General features: G+C 41.6%; 4 protein-coding genes across 4 annotated transcripts; 3 read left to right on the top strand and 1 right to left on the bottom strand.

The window, feature by feature from the left end:
• Positions 1–1957: 1957 nt before the first annotated feature.
• Positions 1958–3648, bottom strand: LOC129774581 (putative nuclease HARBI1). Its single transcript, XM_055778344.1, has 2 exons — positions 3521–3648; positions 1958–3271 (listed from the first exon to the last, which is right to left on the bottom strand). The coding sequence occupies exons 1-2, from the start codon at positions 3646–3648 to the stop codon at positions 2467–2469; spliced, it is 933 nt and encodes a 310-aa protein (XP_055634319.1). The 3' UTR covers positions 1958–2466.
• On the top strand, positions 3581–4449 carry LOC129778637 (39S ribosomal protein L20, mitochondrial). Its single transcript, XM_055785660.1, has 4 exons — positions 3581–3778; positions 3850–4058; positions 4120–4208; positions 4373–4449. The coding sequence occupies exons 1-4, from the start codon at positions 3692–3694 to the stop codon at positions 4387–4389; spliced, it is 402 nt and encodes a 133-aa protein (XP_055641635.1). The 5' UTR covers positions 3581–3691; the 3' UTR covers positions 4390–4449.
• Positions 4450–9027: 4578 nt separating this feature from the next.
• LOC129775850 (probable methylcrotonoyl-CoA carboxylase beta chain, mitochondrial) lies at positions 9028–11282 on the top strand. The gene is made up of 3 exons (XM_055781001.1): positions 9028–9292; positions 9357–10160; positions 10214–11282. The coding sequence occupies exons 1-3, from the start codon at positions 9158–9160 to the stop codon at positions 11018–11020; spliced, it is 1746 nt and encodes a 581-aa protein (XP_055636976.1). The 5' UTR covers positions 9028–9157; the 3' UTR covers positions 11021–11282.
• A 2280-nt stretch (positions 11283–13562) lies between these two features.
• LOC129774580 (uncharacterized) lies at positions 13563–20830 on the top strand. Its single transcript, XM_055778343.1, has 3 exons — positions 13563–14476; positions 14758–14823; positions 14885–20830. Exon 3 carries the CDS (start codon positions 14981–14983, stop codon positions 20828–20830), a length of 5850 nt encoding a protein of 1949 aa, XP_055634318.1. The 5' UTR covers positions 13563–14476; positions 14758–14823; positions 14885–14980.
• The last annotated feature ends 1479 nt before the right edge of the window (positions 20831–22309 follow it).

The raw sequence follows: 22309 nt of genomic DNA, 5'->3' as shown, positions 1-22309 counted from the left end.
CTTTCGATGCAACCCAAACTGCTTTACTTTCGGGGCATGCAACATTGAAATCGTGTAACTCTGATAATAAAAAAAAATAATGCCAATGGACTTTATTAGCAGTAACGGTTGTCTTTTATTTTTTGATTCTTTCATTTATGTAGTATTTATTACACCACTTACTACCAATATTTCTGAGAGTTTTAAAATGTGTGAAATCGTTGGCTTCAGGAAACGCTCGGTTATGGTAATTGTATGAAATGGTGGGTTAATGTTACTAAAACAAAAATTTGTTCTTTTTCATCCCATTTGTTCTAATGCGTATGGAAATCTGTTCTATCATTTATGTAATAATCCCAGTATGATAACTGCCCAAAAATACTAATCCTTCAAAATCGGTTTTCGAGAACATTCGAAAGAATCAACGACAAATACATATTTGCTTTATAAATTATTTTAACGTGGAGATTGTTTCCAATGCAAACACAAAACCGCCATTGATTCCATCCGACTTAATAGATTGCACTCTAAAAAATCCTACTAAAATTAGAAACATTTCTTCGGTGACTTCAAAGGACTGTACAACAGTAAAACTGCGCAATCAAGCAAAAAATGTTACAGCCAAGCATGAAATAACATATGAAAAAAATTATTTGGCAATCAAATCATTCGCCTGTAGAAAATCTCCGAGAAACGAATGTCGAAAAGAGTTTTTCTGAAGACTTCTGTAATTATTTAGCGCAATTGAATGTAGTTTTATTTGAAGCTAATCGATTTAATATTAAAAAAATGAGTCGAAAGCATTCAAATGAAGAAAGAACTGGATTTAGGCATACTTCTTCACTGAACTTTGACTGCGAGATACCAGTTCAGATATAGAAGCGTAAATTAGAACAAAGAAAACAATAGTCGATAGTGCCTAAAATGCTCCAATTTGAAGAAAAATATTTTCAATGCGTTTAATTCCATAGAACGTAGATTTGTCAATTAGATTTAATTACAAACATAAAGCAGGAAGACTCATCGCTTGTGACTTTGACCATAACATTGATCGTATTAATAGGATTTTCCTCTTGGCTGTGGTGCAGATGTTGTAATCTAATCCCGGATTAAAAGCCTCCTTGAAAAAAAAAACACAAAGGTCGTAATAACATTTGCTAACTAACAGAAATCTCACATGTAACATCCTAATCTTTCGTGGGACAAAGTGATCCTTAAAAAACTGCTCTCCGGTGCTGAGCACACCTAACGCAGCTGTATCAAAGATAACGTTACAAAATGGATACTAAATTCGGGAAACATTTGGGAACGAGGGTACTGCCCATCAGAAGAGGTGGACTGAATCTGCTTCTTTCAGTACAGAGTTCTGCGCTCTGTTTTTGAGTAGGTATTATGAAATTTTGTATAGCACTTGTTTCGCTAAGTCCTTTTCAAATTATTTGAAAAATACTCTAAATATTTCGGTCATTTCATCGTGTAATCAACATCCCACATGTACTCTGCAGATAGAAATGTATCAGTTCACCATGTCAAATTTACTCTCACGTAGAACTGGATCTTTAACACAGAAATCAGTTTATGCTCAAATATGACGCGGCTTAGAAGTTGAAAACAATGATCATCTACTACCAATAGAAGCTTTATCGCTCACCATTTATGTGAGTTTCATGCAGAACACATATTTCAGAAGTTCGATGATTTGGAAAAAATATTCGACATAACCACCGTTTTATGGATAAATATGGAGTACTCAAAATGGACGGAAAGTTTAAAGATTCTTGAAAATTTATTTTTAAAAACAGATATGAATGTATTTAAAAAAAAAAGTTTTATGTGTCCACGAGGACATTATCTGTACCCCCACCCCCCTCACCGTGGACAAGTGTGGACATTTTCGTACCCCCTACCCCCCCTAAAGTTGTCAACGTGGTATGTGGACAGTCCCCAAGGTGAGGCCGTTTCATCACTAAGGGCCGTTTTCTTCACCTGCCCCGCTTAACGCGTTAAACCTGGCTTACGGTAAGCCTCGCTTAACGTTAAGCCGCACATTTAAGCGAGGCTTAAAAAATTACATTTCTTCACCCCGGTTTAGCAATCTGAGAGGCTCGCTTACCGTAAGCCGCGCTTAGGTATATTTCCCGTTTGGTCGCCCTATTTTTCCATTTGACCTGTCACTTTAAGCCGACGATGATTGTTTTGATGTGATACGCAATCGAGAAATTCGACATTGATCATTAATGAGGGCCAATTTCGTAAATGTAATAAATGATTTTCATGGATTTTCCATGTTGTTATGTTTTTTTTTACTTTACTCATCAATTCTATGCAACAGCATGTGTTTTTCTTTTCACAGTAATGATGAATGTTTCCTTGAGAATTACATATTTCTCAACACATAACACCAGGAAACAGTCATTTTTATAAATAAGACTTTGGCTCTTATGAGATAGTGTCAGTAGTAGAAGAATTGAATCTATTTTTCTGTTTTTAACAACTCGTTGGGACTTTGAACAAGTTTGAAGCGTTCGGAACCACTGTTGCAGCTAACATTTCTTCAAATCCTTCTATCTCTGGTGGTGGAACCTCCTCTTTGGCATCGATTGCTATATTATGTAACACTGCACATGCAACAATTATTAGCTGTACTGTAGAAATTATCACACGCATTCCCAAAGAAAGTACTGGAAATCGTCGCTTCCAAACACCATATGATCGCTCCACAACATTACGAGTACGGATTTGACTTTCGTTATACAAATTTTCGGCTGCGGTTTCACATCTAAGAAACGGTGTTGCCAGATATTTTGTATTACGATACCCGGAATCGCCTACGATTATAAAGTGTCCATAATCTCCTCGCTCAAGCTGCATCTTCAGTGAAGAGTTATTAAAGATGTGTTGGTCGTGGGATGCTCCAGGCCACCTTGCGACAATATTCAAAATTTTCAAATTTGCAGAGCTGACTGTTTGCACGTTTATCGAAAACCATGATTTTCGATTTCTGTAGTTTTCGGCATGATCACCACCAGGTGATTGTATTTTGACGTGCGTACAATCAATTGAAGCAATTGTTCGAGGAAATTTTGCGATTGAGTAAAACTCACGACTTGCTGCATGTAGTTCATGCTGCGTTTTCGGCATCTTGATAAACCGCGACCGTAATTGAGCTAACGCAAAAGATACACGACGAATGATACGACACACAGAAGAAATGCAAATACCAGCAAAATCAGCGACGGCTATCTGCACCGACCCTAGTGCGTAGAATCGAAGAGCAATTATTAAACCCTGGCTTAGCCGTTAAGCGGAGGTGAAGAAATGGGAAAAAAGTTAAGCGAGGCTTAACTTGCCGTTAAGCCTCGCTTAAATCTTAAGCGGAGGTGAAGAAACCGAAGGTAAGTTGGTTAGAGGAGCGGTATATGAAAACAGTACGGAAGAAAGCAGAAGGGGAATTATTTGCTTGAAGCATGTGTTTTGTTTACAAACAAAGCACAGTAGACTTCCAAGATGGCTGAAGAGTGGTTTTAGCAAGTTGACCCACCTTTGGATAGGCGCCTTGACTGGGTTAACGGGTTTAACTCCACCATCGAGGCTTACGTTGACAACTGATTCGATTGTATTTGGAAATTGCATAACATAATTTGTTATTATCAGCACGCCCACATTCATTTATAATTCTTACTTAAACAAATCGAGTAAAATTAATTTCTAAATGGTTTTCACTACAGTTATTAATTTGGTACGTGCTCGGGGTCCCGATGAATTCTGGAGAAAAAGAAAAATATTCAAGTTAGCAGCAGTGAGTATCGGATATGTTGTATGCGTTTTAACACAGCGTTATTTTGGGAAATTTGTGTTTATTCCTTCTAGCATTATATCGGTCGTCCTCGAAATTGCTACTCAATTACCATCAGGAGCGTACATCGTGCACTAGCGTATGCAACCAAGGGCCGGAAGTTGAAAAAACTGGATATGCGAGAATTGTGGACACAGCGTGTAAATGCCGGTTGTGAGCAACATGGTCTTCAGTTTGACACCTTCCGAGAGGGATTATATAGGAATGACATTCTATTGAATAGGTGAACCGACTAAATATGCCCCAGTTTAAGAGGCTAGATGTTTTAATGTTTCAAATTGCAGAAAAGTACTCGCTGATTTAGCTATTTGGGAACCACGAACATTTGAAGCATTAGCACTAATCAGCCAACAAGTTCCGGATGATGATGAAGGTTAGTTCCTGGGTTCCATTTGTTGGGATTCACGTAATTAATCTCTAGAAATAGTAGGCATAGTAGGATCAAGACTCTCGTAATAGTGAATACTTTTATAACCGATCTTATTTGTGTTGAAAAACCTCATTAACCAGTCAACTTTTTTTCTCTCTATTTCTCAGGGTCATCTTCGAAGTAATCGGATGGAAGAATTTGAATGTGAAATATGCTACTAGTATTAATAAATATTTGAAAATAATGTCAGTGTTTAAATATTCTCATTCAAAAAATTGCACGCCTCGTATGCTACTTCTAGGACCTATGCCAAATGTTTTAAAATTGCAATACACGTCAATATTTACAGTCATCCCGAAAAAAAAATTCTCATAATTTTAAGACATATGGCAACGAAAAAATCGAGGGGTTGTATCCGAGATACGACCGCTTGGGACGTAGGACTACGCAATAATTTTTTTTTAAATTTGTTGGTTTATCATTTCGGATATTATTTGCGAATACGTCGAAATTTCATAAATAACTCTCTAATGAAAAGTTCCGGGGTCCCTGAAAAGTTTTAATGGCTTGCGTGGTTTCGTAGAATCATTTCGAGAAGCAACGATTCTTTCTTGTCTTCGCGAAAACAATACACTAATTGGTCATGTGTCGCAATTTGTTTCTTTATATCAATGCATGCAATGCACTGAGTATTTAACGAGAGGCATCTTCCGTGCATCGCCATAAAACAACCATCAAACACGCGTCTGACAGATGCTTACAGTTACAGCGATAAGAATGAAATATCGAACCACACTTCATGTGAAATATTCGTTAGCGTTCACAGCTCGAGGGGAAACTTAACACACAAAACGAGCAGAATAAGCGACCTTTGTTGTTTCGGGTACAGAAAGATTTTAAGAATTTTCCTCAGAGGATATGTAATATATATACGCTAGCGACAGCTAACTTACTCTTATTCTTTTCGCTATCCTCCTTCGTTGTTTCTATTCAAGTGGCTGCGTAAGTTGCCCGCTATTGACAGCTCTGTTCGGGAAAGCACACAAATGTACAGAACAAATGTATGAGGAAATGGGGATGCTTCCAATTTTCATCAATTTAAACCATATACAGACTATGGGATTGTAATGTATAGCATATCAAACAAATCTTAGAAAATTTCCGATTCCATTGGTACACAAATCGTAAAAATCCGTTCGCAGCAAACATAGGTATTAACGTTAACTTTATTTCATAAAAACGTGACCTGTTTTCTGATTTTGCACCCTTAATGTAAGACGTAGTCCTACGTCAAAAAATGATTAAAACCCAGATTTCCGGCGATTTTTCGGTTTTCAGAAAACTCGAATTTTTACGTCTGCGACAATAATAAATGAAGTCCGAATGAGTTAATATTTTGCATATGGTCTATTCCGGGTGGCCACCCATTCGGGTAATGCCGGAAAAAGTCGGGAATCAAAATCCATCGGGAAAAGTCGGGAATTGCTTCATGAAGTCGGGATTCTTTTGTTCAATGCTTTTTTTGGCACTCCAAAATGTTACTGTATGTGTTTCAGTGCGTTAAAACGACGCACGAGATGCAACAACTTTCTCTCTTTGGTATACCAAGATAAATTACATCTTGTTTTTATCGAAATTTGTTTCGAAATTGGTCGGTGTTCAGTCAGACATGTGACATTTTTATGATTTAGAGAAAAACGAACAAGTTCGGTGTTCTGCAATTTTCGAACCTTTTATTGTTTTGTTCAGTCTACTTTCTGAAAATACTGTGACGTATGATAATTGCAAAAACATCAAGTATAATAACCAAAAAGGGGGTTTCCGTAGCCACATTGGTCGCGCGTTCGCTTAGTAAAGGATCAATCGTGAGCTCAAAACTCGGTGCCCTCATTGACTGTCTTTGTGTTGTTACAGAATAACTACGTCCACGCAACAATCATCAGCGATGGAGAAGGATCCACGGTCATCCATACAACTTCTCTGCTCTGCAAGATATATCGTGCTGCTGTTCTATTAACCCGTTCATTACGGCAGTGCTACCCGTGTACGGAGCTCTGCGCCGAAAAGTATGCACATCGCGCTGGTGTGATCGAAGAGCAGTATGAATTTCATGTCGTCTAAAGACGACGCTCGTACACATAATAATCTCTGCCATCTACTACAGGCAAGAACATGATTACACGGCTTACATAATAAAGCAAACACTTATCATTTTCAATTGTTTAAGGACAGTATTCCTCAATAGAATCGTCAAATTCGAATTCATTGTTCGTTTTTGTTCAGTTTCAACCCCATTGCCAAACTAACTGCTGTCAAAACGTTTTTTATTCACTCATATAGCGAATTCGTTTTTGATCAGTTTCAACCCCAGTGCCGCACTAACTGCTGTCAAAACGTTTTTTTATTCACTCAGTTTCACACTCAGTGTCGCACTAGTTCGCCCCGAAAGCTGTTATAGCGAATTCGTTTTTGTTCAGTTTCAACCTCAGTGCCGCACTAACTGCTGTCAAAACGTTTTTTTATTCAGTCAGTTTCGCACTCAGTATCGCACTGGTTCGTCCCGAAAGCTGTTAGTTTCGCACTGAGATGTTTCACGGGTTGGCACTCGGGTTCACCAATACAACTATACCGAACTGTCAAGTTTCGAGTATATTTTGGAAAATCTAAAAATAAAAACTATGAAGATGAAAAACCTGCTGCTTTTGCTTTTGTATTATTGGAATCGTAATCCAATTCGGATTCTGATTTTGAAAGTATATTCGAGCAGACGGCATTAGGCTACGTGTGCTTTCATTGGGAGGCGAAAATAATTATGGATATTCAGGTGGAATAAAACTGCTTTCAAAATCAAAATTATGAATGAAAATTTACTTTAACGTATCGAATATTTATTTCATGTGATGAAATAAGAGGTTTTTTTTCGATATCACAGAAACATATTGAACGAAAACTGTGGCTAATGATGAATTTATATTATAATAGTAATTATTTGTGGAAAAACCAGGAAATGCATCGACAAATGGTTAAGTAAGTGTCAGAACTACATGTTTTAAGTAATAAAACAATATGAAGTGAAAACATTCATTCAAACTTTTATATTTTTACACTGCACTTGGCCCTGCTGATCTGATAGAGAATAATTTACCTCCCAAGCATTAATATCGCCATTAGACGTCGACACTGTACATTTATCGTCGCGAATATAAACAAATCAGACTATATAACGCACACCAACAAAACACCGCATTCGTGAAACTGAAAACGTTTTTTTATTACAGAGTCAGTTTGGCACTGACTCAGTTTTAAAAACGAATTCGCTATTAGTTTCGCACTGAGATGTTTTACGGGTTGGCACTCAGGTTCACTAATACAACAATACTGAACTGTCAAGTTTCGAGTATTGTTTTAGGAAATCTAAAAATATAGACTATGAAAATGGAAAACCTGCTGCTTTTGCTTTTGTTATATTGGAATCGTAATCCAATTCGGATTCTGATTTTGAAGAGTATATTCGAGTAGACGGTATTAAGCTACGTGTGCTTTCATTGGGAGGCGAAAATAATGATGGATATTCAGGTGGGATAAACCTGCTTTCAAAATCAAAATTATGAATAAAAATTTATTTTAACGTATCAAATATTTATTTTATGTGATGAAATAAGAGATTTTTCCTATACCGCAGAAACATATTGAACGAAAACTGTGTCTAACGACGATTTTATATTTTAATAGTAATTATTTGTGGAACAAACAGGAAATGCATCGACAAAAGGTTAAGTGAGTGTCAGAACTACATGTGTTAGGTAATCAAACAGTATGAAGTAAAGATTTTCATTCAAGCTTTTATATTTTTACACCGCACTTGGCCCTTCTGATTTGATGGAGAATAATTTACCTCCCAAGCACTAATATCGCCACCAAACGTTGACACTGTATATTTGCCGTCGCAAATATAAACAAATCAGACTATATAACGCACACGAACAAACCACCGCATTCGTGAAACTGAAAAGGTTTTTTTTATTACAGAGTCAGTTTGACTCTGACTCAGTTTTAAAAACTAATTCGCTAATAGCGAATTCGTTTTGTCTTGTATTACTGAAATCGTAATCCAATTTGGATTCTGATTTTGAAGGTATATTCGCGTACACTGTATTAAGCTTCGTGTGCTTTCATTGGGAGGCGAAAATAATAATTGATTTACAGGTGGAATAAACATGCTTTTCAAATAAAAATTATGAACCTAAAAACGTTTTTATATTACGGAGTCAGTTTGGAACTAATCAATTCAAAAACGAATTCGCTATAAGAATTATTTCGTACTGATCACTATTCACATACCTCTCGCATTGACGTTTCTTTTCACCTGAACGGCATTGAGATCCGTACTCCGCTTTCGGGTAGCGATTACGGCAATGAAATTTTAGGTGGATTTAACACACTGAAAATAAAAATTGTGTATGAAAATTTCCTTTACCGTATCAAATATGTATTTTATGTTTTCGAGGAACATGTTATTTTGCATGTGGTGAAAAAATCATAAACAAATTTTTTTTCTGATAATGTTTTTATTTCATGACAAGATTTTTTTGTAAAAATATTAGGGAATTTGAACAGAAATAATAAAGCAGAGGCAAAACCTTCGTGCTAGATGTAGTCAATAAACATAATATAATGTTTTTCATTTAACTTCTAACGACTTGAAATTATTTTCAAGCAAGCATATCTGATAGAAAATATATGCCTCACAATCACAAATATCAACACCAGGTGTTGCCACTATACATTCATCATCGCGGATTTGAATTTGTCAATCGTCAAAATGATAACACGCAATATGACATCGAAATTGGAAGTGTGTGCTATCGTGTGTGCACGGTTTCTCGGTTCAAACTACCGCATTTCCTCCTTTTTACATAACATTGTGTGTCCATAGAATTAGGAAGCAGAAAATGTTCCAAAAAACGCGTTTGATTCTTCAAAATTTGTCTAATTACCAACGACTTCGTCCTAAATGCCGAATGCTTCACATATCCGAGGCGAATGTTCTGCCCACCGAAATTAATCGACAATCTGCCGAGTACAAGGTAAGCTTATTCAAAACAACCACCTGCTTGCTTGTTTGTTATCATCCCCGATTGCTTCCAATAGGAAAATCACTCACAGATGAGTGAACTGGTCAATGAACTGAAATCGGTCACAGAGAAGGTGCTGAGCGGGGGTGGGCCGGAAGCAGTCAAACGGCACACAAGCAAAGGTAAACTTTTGGTAAGGGACCGTATCAACAGGTTGATCGATCCAGGTTCGCCGTTTCTGGAACTGAGCACCTTAGCTGGCAACGGCATGTATGGGAAAGATGTGGTAAACGCGGGCGGAATTATTACGGGAGTTGGTCGAGTGCATGGTGTGGATTGTGTCATTGTAGGTAACGATGCTACCGTGAAAGCAGGTAGTTACTACCCAATAACGGTGAAGAAACACTTGCGCGCTCAGGAAATCGCACAAGAGAACAATCTGCCGTGCATTTACTTGGTTGACTCTGGCGGTGCTAATTTGCCCCGCCAAGCTGAAGTTTTTCCAGATAAAGATCATTTCGGTAGAATTTTCTACAATCAAGCGAACATGTCAGCCCTTGGAATTCCGCAGATTGCGGTCGTCATGGGTTCGTGCACTGCCGGGGGAGCGTACGTTCCAGCGATGGCTGATGAGAGCGTAATTGTGAAAAAACAAGGTACAATTTTTCTGGCTGGACCTCCGCTTGTTAAAGCGGCTACCGGGGAAATTGTGTCCGCTGAAGATTTAGGTGGAGCTGATTTACACTGTCGCACGTCTGGTGTTACAGATCATTACGCTGTTGACGATGAGCATGCCCTGTACTTGGCCAGACAAGTAGTGCAAAATCTGAATCGCCCAAGCGAGTACGATGAAAAGGCGGGTTATAGCACCAAAACGATGGTAAGTTTTGTTTCGTTAATGTATTCCTTTGATCAGCTAATTACTGATTTTAGATGAACCATGATGAATTGAGTTTTACACCGGAGCCTGAGTCGCCCCGATATGACATCGAGGAACTGTACGGAATCGTTGGGTCCAATGTGACGAAATCATTTGACGTACGCGAGGTGATAGCACGGATTTTCGACGGCAGTAGGTTTACTGAGTTCAAGAAATTCTACGGGGAAACGATTGTCTGTGGATACGCCCGATTATATGGCCATCTCGTAGGTGTGGTCGGCAACAATGGTGTTCTGTTTTCCGAAAGCGCTCTCAAAGGAGCTCACTTCATTCAGTTATGCGCGCAAAAGAAAATACCCCTTATTTTCCTACAAAATATAACCGGGTTCATGGTTGGTCGTGATGCCGAAGCTGGTGGAATTGCGAAAAATGGGGCCAAAATGGTAACGGCGGTAGCGTGTGCAAACGTGCCTAAACTGACCTTGCTCATTGGTGGTTCATATGGAGCAGGCAACTACGGAATGTGTGGTCGAGCGTATTCACCTCGGTTCCTGTACATGTGGCCAAACAGTCGTATTTCAGTGATGGGGGGGTCGCAGGCTGCTGGTGTTCTTGCCCAGATTACCGAAGAGCAATACAGACGTTCGGGAAAACAGTGGACAGAAGAGATTGGAAACACAATCAAAGCTCCCATCATTCAGCAATTCGAAGCGGAGGGATCACCGTATTACAGCACCGCTCGGCTTTGGGATGATGGAATTATTGATCCCGTCGATACGCGAAAGGTTCTAGGCTTGAGCTTGCAGGCCGCGCTGAATAAGCCGATTGGGGATAGCAAATTTGGCATTTTTAGAATGTAATCTGCAATTCATTTGAGATAGCGTGTCTTCCACACTGAACGGATACTAAAGTGCATTTATTAATTGCTAAGATATTTTTGAACCTTTTTATTCCTTAGTCTCAGAGAGATTGTGCCTTTTGAAGGAAGTTGTGACTATTTACATACCAGACGACGCATTTAATGCTTATTTGTAAGGTTTTATGATTAATGGAAATAAAGTTTCAAATGGATGTGGGTTACTATTATTCCATGTCGCCAGAGGAGGGAATTTTCAGTACGAGGCTTCACTTGAATGTATAATCAGTACACGCGTGCATTACCGAAATGCATTACGGCTTTATTTTTGAGAAAATGCAGTTTTATTCAAGCTATGTTACCAACGCCAGTTTATTGTGGAAACAGCGAATCTTAATTGCTGTTTCCACAACTGATTGCCGTTCATCCATGAAAGCATGCGAGAATCTGTTTCCAACTGAGAGGCTTAGAATGAAAGGGGTGTAGGTGACTTGATCGATTTCTCTACAATGACTTTCTCTTTTGATCATTACTGCAAACACATTCTCAGTTTATTTGACAATGTGGACGATAGGTATCTCTATAGCAAAATCAAATTGAAACGGTTTTGTGCGCTGAGTTTTCCACGAAAGAAAATGTGTTAGAAAGACACGTCTGATTGCAACGGTTAATTACACTAGAATGATTTATTTGCTATATATAAATTCAAGGGGTACTTCGATCAACATCCTCCCTAACCCTGAATTTAATGAATTCCAAGTAATTGCGTTACATCTTGAAGTTTCGGAGATGGAACTGGTTTTGTCAGGATATCTGCTAATTGTTGACCGGAAGCAACGTGTTGAAGTACAAGAGTGTTCTTTTCTAGCTGCTCCTTAACGAAATGATGACGCAAATCGATGTGTTTTGCTCGCGCCGAATATCCCATATCTTTCTCGGCTAAAGAGATAGCACTTCTGTTGTCGCATCGTAATGGGATTGTTGGTTTAGTACCACTCAGTTCAGCCCGAAATGAGCGCCACCACAAAGCTTCCTGACCTGCTGCAATAGCCATATATTCCGCTTCTGTTAATTATTTTCGTTGTTGTAAGTAAGTCAGACATTTATCGTTTCTTTAAGGTACCGTAGTACACGCTTGGCTGCTGTCCAATGAGCTTCGCCTGGATTGCTACAGAAACTGCTGACCGCGTTCACTGCAAACGAAATATCGGGTCTAGTACACTGTGCAATGAACTGTAAGCCACCTACAAGTTCACGAAAGTACTTTCTCCATTCTCTTGGTTTCATCAGATGATTTCGGGCACATTTCCTTTGTTAATCGCTGACTTGGATCAAACGGTGTTGAAACTGGATTACAGTCAACCATTCCAAATCGTTTTAACAACTGCTCAATATACTGCTTCTGATCCTTCATAACAGCTCCTTCAGTTCGTGTTATATGTATATGTATATGTTCTGCCAAGATCCTTCATATGAAATCTTCCCATTAACTGTTGTTTCAACCCAGTGACCATATCGTCGTCATTGGAGAATATAAGGAGATCGTCCACATATACAGCCATAATAAGTACCTTGTCATTCTCGATCAGAAAACAGACACGTATCCAGTTTTGACCTGTGCAGACCGATGTTTCTCAACTCTGTGTCGAGCTTCATGTTCCATACACGACTTGCTTGTTTCGGCCCGTACAATGCTTTCTTGAGACGGCACACTTCACCAGCATCACAAACGAAACCTTCTGGTTGCTCCATGTAGATTTCTTCATCTGCTAGGTCACCTTGCAGAAAAGCCGTAATCGCATCGAGTTGATAAATTTGCAATTTCAATCTTGCTGCTACTGCTATAAGATAGCGAACTGTAGCGTATCTGACCACCGGTGAATATGGGCCTGATTCTCGAATACACTACGAATACACTTCACGGTGGAAACGGAATGAAACGTATTCGCGATGACAACGGTACGGTGTCGACATCTGGATACGAGATTAGTTTCCCACTAAATTTATCATTATAACATCAAATTATCTTCAGATGAAATTTTTGTATGAGATTATTATATCACATGAAGAAAACAAAGTTTTCCACTCACATTGAATACCAGTTTGATACGAAGAAGTTAATTTTCATTTATGATTTTTTATTTGAAAAGTGCTCGTTCTGCCTGAAACTCATCATTATCTTCGACACTTCACTAACCCGTAAAACGTAGTTCAATGGCGTGCCGTTTATTTCGTTTCCACCGTGAAGTGTATTCGAGAATCAGGCCCTATGTCTCACCGTAATCGATTCCTTTGATCTGCGAGTACCCTTTGATTACCAGTCGTGCTTTATACCGTTCGACTGTGCCATCTGCCTTTGTTTTGAGTTTGTACACCCACTTCGATTTCAAAGCTTTCCGTTCTGCTGGTAGCTCGGTGAGTTCCCACGTGCGGTTATCATCAAAAGATTTGATTTCTGCTCCCATCGCTTTCTGCCACTGATTGCTGTCATCACAATGCAGCGCATCCATATACGACTGCGGAACATTGTTTTGATGTACCTGAGACGGGGAAATGTTTTGAGGGAAGGCACTGAAACTTAATTCGTAATCGTTGTACTTGCCTGGGGTATGGCGCTCCCTTCCACTTCGCCTTACCACACACTGTTGGTTTTCTGTTTGCGGAGGGAGCGCTGTTTCTGCTGCATCTTGCTGCTCTTCGCTACAGATAACACTCGTTGGTGCTGCTTTATCTGCACCACCGGGTTCCAATTCCGGGTTCAAGTTTGCTGTTGCCATTCTAAACTGTAATATTTCAGGTTCTAAAGTCGCTGGTTGTTTCTCGTTACTGCCTTCGTTCAGGAAAGTAGTATCACGACTCACAAAAACTCTTCTGGTTCTTGGGTTGTAAATTCGATAACCTTTCGATCCGATTGCATACCCGACAAAGATACCTTCTTCTGATTTCGGATCCCACTTCTTCCGCCGCTCCTTGGGAATGTGGGTCACTCTCGTTCCGAACACGAGCAAGTTTGATGAATCCGGCTTTCTCCCACAAAATCGTTCGTCTGGAGTAACATTGAGACCTTTCGTCGGAGAACGATTTATGAGATAATTAGCTGTTCTAACCGCTTCCGCCCAAAATGACTTGTCTAACACAGCATCAGAGAGAAGACAACGAGCACGTTCCACAATGGTCCGGTTTATTCGTTCAGCTAAACCATTTTGCTCAGGGTTGTACGGCACAGTTGTTTCATGCTGAATTCCATAATGCCGCAAATATCGCTTCATGTCCTCGTTCACATATTCTGTTCCGTTATCACTTCTTAGTCGTTTTACTCGCTTCCCAGTTTGTGTTTCGGTGTTGTGGCACCGCTGGAAACACTGTCAGATGATACAAGCGCTCTCGAGCGGTGAGCGCGACAACCGGCGCACAAAAAAACGTCATCGACAACCAAATAAAAACAAAAGCAAAGTATAAGGTTTTTTTTTTTTTATCTTCGCTTATTTTTCGTCGGCCTATTTCCGCCACTTTAGTGCCAATCACCGACATCAGGGAGGCGACTCCACCTGTTCCTACCTATCAGACTCAACAACTCATGAGCCGGGCCAACTTCTTTTACTTCCGCTCCGAAGGAAGACGTAACCAGAGATTTTTCGCCTCAGAAAATCCCAACGACGCCAGCTGGGATTGAACCCAGGCCGATCGGATTGTGAGGCTGTTACGCTAACCATACAACCACTGGCGCCGTCTAGGTATAAGGTTGATGAGTATACAAAAATAGAAAATTGTGAAATTAATTAAAGTTCAAATAATTGTTTATCTGGGGTAAATATGAGTGAAATACTAAACATTGAAATTGTATTGATGAAATGATAATTAAATATAGAAAACAGGAGGATATTAGGCGGAAATTAGCTGGTTGAAGAAAAAGGGAGTTGTAGCATAGAACTACTCATGTGAGTAACAGTTTGTTACAAAAAAAATGTCATTATTAAATAAAGTTCATTGCAGTTTTGAGCTGCTGATAAAAAAAAGTTGCTTCAAAAATCTAGTTCCAGACAACGTCCGAACAATCTCAAAAATGAGTAAAACTCGACGTACGGGACAATCTAACCTCGAAACTGAGATGGCAGAAGAGGATCCAAACAAGACGGGGTACAACTGTGCGCGTTGCTCTCGTCCGGATCATGCCGAAAGTAAGATGGTGTTTTGCGATCAATGTGAGAGCTGGTACCACTACGGTTGTGTCGGTGTGTCATCACCGGTAAAAGATGATGATGATTGGATGTGCCCTGACTGTCGTAAATCTGGCGACGAAATAAGATCAGAGGGTGCCAGTGTTGGACAGAATGCTAGTGTCGGTACTGAAGTGACGGATCCCGATCAGGAAGATCAAGAGATGGCAGTAGCCATGAAAGCGATAGAGCTGGAGAGGGAACGTATGAAGAAACGACAGACGCAGAAATTGAAATATGCCCAAATGCAGCTAGAGCTGGAAAAAGAGAAACTTGAGATGCAATGGTACACTGAGAAGAAGATCCTGGAAATGAAAATTAAGGCGCAAGCGGAATTCAACCACAAGAGAGATGCCGAGCGCAAGAAGTTGCAGCAGGAATATGATCAGCTAATCAGAGAAGGGTCCCGAGAAGAAAAAAAGGTGCAGCGGGAGAAGAATGTGAAGAAAAACGTAGCTGTCGAAAAGAAAGAGGAATTAATAAGTACTGAAGAGTTTTACGATGGCAACGTTAGCAATTCAACTCCGGTCATGCAAGCTGGACCTTCAGGAGTAAAAGGCGTTCAGGCATCTATTGTAAAGCAGTCAGACGCCAACGCGCACAGCGAAGACAGCAGCGGTTCTGAGTACGAATCAGAGGGAGAAAAAGAAATTAGAAATAAATCCGAAAATGTCATTAGAAGTGGACCATCGAAAGCGCAGTTGTCAGCTCGACAGTTTTTGTCCCGAAAACTTCCACCGTTCTCTGGCCGACCAGAAGAGTGGCCTCTGTTTTTCAGTAGCTATCAGACGTCGACGGATGCATGCGGATTTTCAAATCTAGAAAATTTGGCCCGTCTTCAGGAGAGTTTGAAGGGAGCAGCGAGAGATGTGGTTAGTAGTCGTCTTCTACTACCAGACGCGGTGCCTCAAGTCATGGAAATGCTTCGTATGTTGTACGGACGGCCGGAGCAGCTTCTAGACTCTCTTTTGCTGAAAGTGCGTAAGGCTGATCCGCCAAAGTCTGAAAAATTAGCATCGTTTATCACGTTTGGAGTGATTGTTCAGCAGCTCTGCGATCACCTCGAATCGACGAACTTGGAAGACCATTTGGTGAACCCTATGCTCATCCGGGAATTGGTGGAAAAATTGCCAGCGGGTACGAAAATCGACTGGATACGGTACAAGCGGCAAGCGACGAAAGTGACGTTGCGAACATTAGCAGATTTCCTATCAGATTTAGTATCTGCTGCGAGCGAAGTGGTAAATTACGTTGATACGTCTCAAGTAAGTGGTAGTCGAGTTGATAAAATAAAGAACAAGAGTAAGGAACAGGAGAGTTACGTCCATGCACATAGTGGATTCGATGGTGCCGTTGTGAACAAGACGCAGGGTCGAACACCTTGCGTGATGTGTGGGCAGACAAATCATCGTCTGCGAAACTGTGAGAACTTTCGCCTACTTAGCGTACCACAGCGGTGGGAGGCGGTGAAGAAATGGGAATTGTGTCAAATCTGTCTCAACGCCCACGGTAAAGCGAAGTGCAAACTTAATATTCGTTGCACAATAGGAAATTGTTCGAAGCTCCACAACAGTCTGCTTCATTCTGCTGAGATCCAATCGAGCTGTAATACTCACAGTGACTTCTCCAAGGATTCGATTTTGTTCAGAATGGTGCCGGTTAGAATTTTTAACGGTGACGTAAGCGTTACAACAATAGCGTTTCTAGATGAGGGGTCATCGTATTCACTGGTAGACAGTTCGTTGACCAGAAAACTAAAGTGCAGCGGACCAACTCAGCCGCTCCGCGTCACGTGGACAGCTGGAGTCTCCAGATTGGAAAAATATTCTCAGAGACTACAGTTGACAATCGCGGCTCGCGACTCGAACGAAAAGTTCGTGCTTCGGGATGTACACAGCGTGAACAACCTGAAGCTGCCAACGCAGTCCATGAATTTCACTGACGTAGCCGGAAAGTATCGGCACTTGAAGGGGTTGCCTGTAACCGATTATGCTTTGTCAACACCGATGCTCCTGATCGGGCTTAAACATATTGAGTTTTTCGCACCAATAGAATCGCGTATCGGTCAACCAGGCGAACCGATCGCGGTTCGTTCGAAACTAGGCTGGACAGTTTACGGACCACAAGGGACAAATCGCGAAGCAGGTTTTGTGGGACAACATTCGTGTATAGGGTTATCAAATGAAGAGTTGCACGATCTTCTTAAATCGCAGTACGCCCTCGACGAAAAAGGGGGTTCAGTTAAAATAATGCCAGAATCTGAAGAAGACAGAAAGGCTCGAGAAATTTTGGAGAAACGAACAGTTCGGGTCGGCGATCGCTTCGTGACCGGACTGCTCTGGAATGAAGAGAACCCTACATTTCCAGATAGTTTGCCAATGGCACTGCGGCGCATGAAAAGTTTGGAGAAGAAATTATCGATGAATCCAGAACTGGAAGAGGCAGTAAGGCAGCAGATAGTTCAGTATCAGGTGAAAGGCTACTGTCACAAAGCAACGAAGGAGGAATTAATCTCAACAAAACCAGAAAATGTGTGGTACCTACCGTTGAACGTCGTCCTCAACCCAAAGAAACCGGGAAAAGTTCGGCTGGTATGGGATGCGGCAGCAGAAGTGAAAGGAGTCTCACTCAATTCCATGCTCCTGAAAGGACCGGACTACTTAACCTCCTTACCTTCAGTAATAAACAAATTCCGGGAACATCGCGTCGGATTTGGAGGTGACATCCGCGAGATGTTTCACCAGCTTCAAATACGATCGGAGGATAAACAAGCTCAGCGGTTCGTGTTCGAAAATGAAGTTTACGTAATGGACTGCGCCATTTTCGGAGCCAGTTGTTCTCCAAGTGCTGCAATGTACGTAAAGGATAGAAATGCTCGAGACTTTTGTGAACAGTTCCCAGAGGCTTCTGACGCAATTATTAACAGACATTACGTGGATGACTATTTCGATAGTAGCGACACCGTCGAAGAAGCGGTTCAGCGAGCGAGTGAGGTGAAATTGATCCATTCCAAGGGCGGTTTCGAGATCAGGAACTGGGTATCAAACTCCCCAGCTTTCCTGGAGCAGATGGGTGAAAAGGAGAAGAATCAGGCAATCCTCCTGGATTCAGCCAATCCCGAACGGGTGTTGGGGATAGTATGGAACACGACAGATGATGCTTTCACGTTCACCACCAAGATGCAGGATAAATTGATGCCGTACTTGTACGACGGAAAGGTACCAACGAAACGTGTTGTGCTTAGCTGCATCATGAGCCTCTTTGATCCACTAGGACTACTGACACCGTTCACATGTTTCGCAAAGGTGCTGATTCAACTTCTTTGGAGAATGGGTTGTGAATGGGATCAGGACATCGAAGGAGAAGCGCTGGAAGAATGGAGGCAATGGACGAGACACTTGGGTGTTGTGGAGTCGGTGAAGATCCCGCGACATTACTTCGGCGACGCTTTGTCTCTTGATTACTCGTCGTTGCAACTGCATATTTTCGCAGATGCCAGCGAAAAGGCTTACGGCTGCGTCGGATATTTTAGAATCATGGCTGGGGGAATTCCTCGGTGTACGATGGTGCAAGCGAAAGCAAAGGTGGCACCACTGAAGCAGGTATCGATCCCACGATTGGAGTTAATGGCGGCCGTGCTTGGTTGTCGATTAGCTGACACTATAAGAGAGAATCACAGCTTGACAGTGAAGCAAGTGTTCTACTGGACGGATTCGCGCACCGTCCATTCTTGGATAGTTTCCGATCAACGGAAATATAAGGCATTTGTAGCGTTCCGGATCGGAGAAATCATCAGTCGGTCGCAGCCATCGGAATGGCGATGGGTGCCAACCAAGGTAAATGTTGCGGAACAGCTAACCAAATGGAATAAAGGGCCACAGCTCGGTTCGGATAGTTCTTGGTTCCAAGGTCCTCAATTTTTGCGCAGACCGGAACCGGAATGGCCACTACCACAACCAAAACCCCCAAATGTGGAAGAAGAGATGAGAGCGGCTTTCCTGTTACATGATATAGAAGTCCAAAGCACGTTAGTGGACGTTTTAAGGTTTTCCAAGTGGAACGTTCTCGTCAGAACGCTGGCTTGTGTGAAGAGGTTCATCGACAATCTACGAGCAAAGCGAGAAGGAAAGGCAATCGAAGTTGTGCCGGCATCACAGAAGGTTAGAGCATCGATCTTGAAGAAGCTGTCGATAATCGAAAAACCGTTGGACCGCGATGAATATCAATTCGCGGAAAGTTGTCTGTTTAAATTGGCTCAGGTAGAAGCGTATCCCGACGAAGTCAGAACTTTGATAAAAAGTCGTCAAGCAGAGGGGCCAGTCAGATGCAATATGGAAAAGAACAGTCCACTCTACAAAGTGTCACCGATCCTAGATGAACTCGACGTCATTCGCATGGAAGGAAGGTTGGCAGCAGCGGAGTTTCTTCCGTTTGAGCTGCGTTACCCGATAGTGCTTCCGAAAGGTCACCAGATCACACGCAAATTGTTGGACCATTATCACCAAAAGTACGGACACGCAGGCCGAGAAACGCTAACAAACGAAATTCGACAGAGGTTCTACGTGTCCCATCTTCGAGCTGAGGTGAGGAAGGTTGTGGATAATTGTGTATGGTGCAAAACAAGAAATTGCAAACCAAAAGCACAAAGGATGGCACCGTTACCAGTACAACGCGTGACCCCTAATCTGCGTCCGTTTAGCTTCACTGGAGTCGATTTTTTTGGGCCTTTGCTTGTTACTGTTGGTCGGCGTGTGGAGAAACGGTGGGTGGCATTGTTCACCTGTCTTGTGACAAGAGCAATTCACCTAGAAGTCGCCCATAGTTTGTCGAGTCAGGCGTGCTTGATGGCGATAAGACGATTTGCTTGTCGGCGAGGTATGCCAACGGAGTTCTTCTCGGACAATGGGACAAATTTTGTAGCAGCGAGCAAGGAGGTGATTCAAACTATCGTTATAAGATGCAAAGAAGCATTTACAGATGCAAGAACAAGATGGAACTTTAATCCACCGGCAGCTCCCCATATGGGCGGGGCATGGGAGCGACTCGTTCGATCAGCGAAAGAAGCGTTGTCAGCGTTGGACGATGGACGAAAGCTAACCGATGAGGTGTTGTTGACGGTTTTGACTGAGGCGGAAGATGCGATAAATTCGAGGCCATTAACGTACATGCCCCAGGAATCGGATACGGACGAAGCACTGTCGCCAAATCATTTCCTTCGAGGTTATCCGCCAGGTGGCGCGGAGTCGTACGTCGTTCCAGTAAACGAAGCAGAAGCATTGCGGGATAGCTACAAGCGATCTCAGTTGTTAGCGGAGAAACTTTGGCAGAGGTGGCTGTTGGAGTACTTACCGTTCATCAATAAACGTACAAAGTGGTATGTCGATCGAGAACCAATAAAGCCTGGAGTCGTAGTATATATTGCGGATAGCGAGAACAGGAAAACATGGGTTCGTGGAGTTGTGGAGGAAGTTGTAAAGGGCATAGATGGTCGTGTCAGGCAAGCGGTAGTGCGGACGACCAAGGGTGTCTACAAACGACCGGTTACGAGGTTGGCGGTGCCCGAATTCGAAGTCTGTAAGTCTGGCTACAATCCGTGATTTAAACCAGAATTACGGAGAGGGGCTGTTGTGGCACCGCTGGAAACACTGTCAGATGATACAAGCGCTCTCGAGCGGTGAGCGCGACAACCGGCGCACAAAAAAACGTCATCGACAACCAAATAAAAACAAAAGCAAAGTATAAGGTTGATGAGTATACAAAAATAGAAAATTGTGAAATTAATTAAAGTTCAAATAATTGTTTATCTGGGGTAAATATGAGTGAAATACTAAACATTGAAATTGTATTGATGAAATGATAATTAAATATAGAAAACAGGAGGATATTAGGCGGAAATTAGCTGGTTGAAGAAAAAGGGAGTTGTAGCATAGAACTACTCATGTGAGTAACAGTTTGTTACAAAAAAAATGTCATTATTAAATAAAGTTCATTGCAGTTTTGAGCTGCTGATAAAAAAAAGTTGCTTCAAAAATCTAGTTCCAGACAACGTCCGAACATTCGGCATAAGCTTGAAAATCTTTGAAGCACTCCAATACTTCTATCTTCGAACTAATGAAGTAGATGAAACACTTCCTACTGCAATAATCGATAAAGGTGAAGAAATATTTGCTTCCCCCGATAGATTTCGTTTCCATGGGTCCACACAAATCGCTGTGAACAAGTTCTAACACATCTGCTCTGATGACCTTTGAATTTAAACGTCTGACGATGATGCTTCCCCTCTAAGCAACGAACGCACGCTGGTAGACTCATATCACCAAATTGAACACCAGTAACCATGTCTCGAAGCAGCTTCAAACTGTGTATGTTCAAATGCCCCATACGACGATGCCACAATCCGATGTCCTCCTTCAATGTCGTCATACAAGAAACGTTCTCATGATTCTGGCGGAGTCGGTACAATCCGCCTTGCTGCATACCTACAGCCACAACGTTGTCTCTCTCATTCAAAACTTTACACATCTCTTTCGTGAATACAACACGATGACCACGACTACAAATTTTATGTATCGATAGCAAATTCATGGCCAGCTCTGGAATGCAAAGTACATCCGACACATCAATCACTTCGGTTACGCCATCTACGTCTGCTTTGATTGTTATGTTGCCTTTAGCAACCACCTGCGTTTCCATGCTGTTTGCAACTACGACACTTTCATTAGCTTCTTTTATATCTTTCAGGATCCGCTTTTCTCTGCACATGTGAGACGACGTTCGGGAATCGAAAATCCACTCATCCACACAGCTTCGCTGATGCTGCGTCATGAAAGCAGTGTGCCTGTCAAACTTCTTTGACGACTGTTGATTTGCTTTCCTAGGTCCCTTTGGCTCTGGGTTCACTTCCCGCTGACATTTTCTTGGCCACGTAATCGCTTTGCCAAAGGTAAATTTACGCTTCCTCCTGCCGGAAGAATCCGGTTCGGCCCATGAACGCCTCCATCGCCTCCATCTGCACGCTGGGAATTTACTGCTCCGAACGTTGCTCCGGCACCTGAAACTTCTTCTGCATTGCCACC

Source organism: Toxorhynchites rutilus, chromosome 3 (genome assembly GCF_029784135.1).
Source record: "Toxorhynchites rutilus septentrionalis strain SRP chromosome 3, ASM2978413v1, whole genome shotgun sequence".
Taxonomy (NCBI): Eukaryota; Metazoa; Arthropoda; class Insecta; order Diptera; family Culicidae; genus Toxorhynchites; species Toxorhynchites rutilus.
The sequence above is the reverse complement of the archived record's forward strand: the minus strand, read 5'-3'. Positions and strand labels throughout refer to the sequence as shown.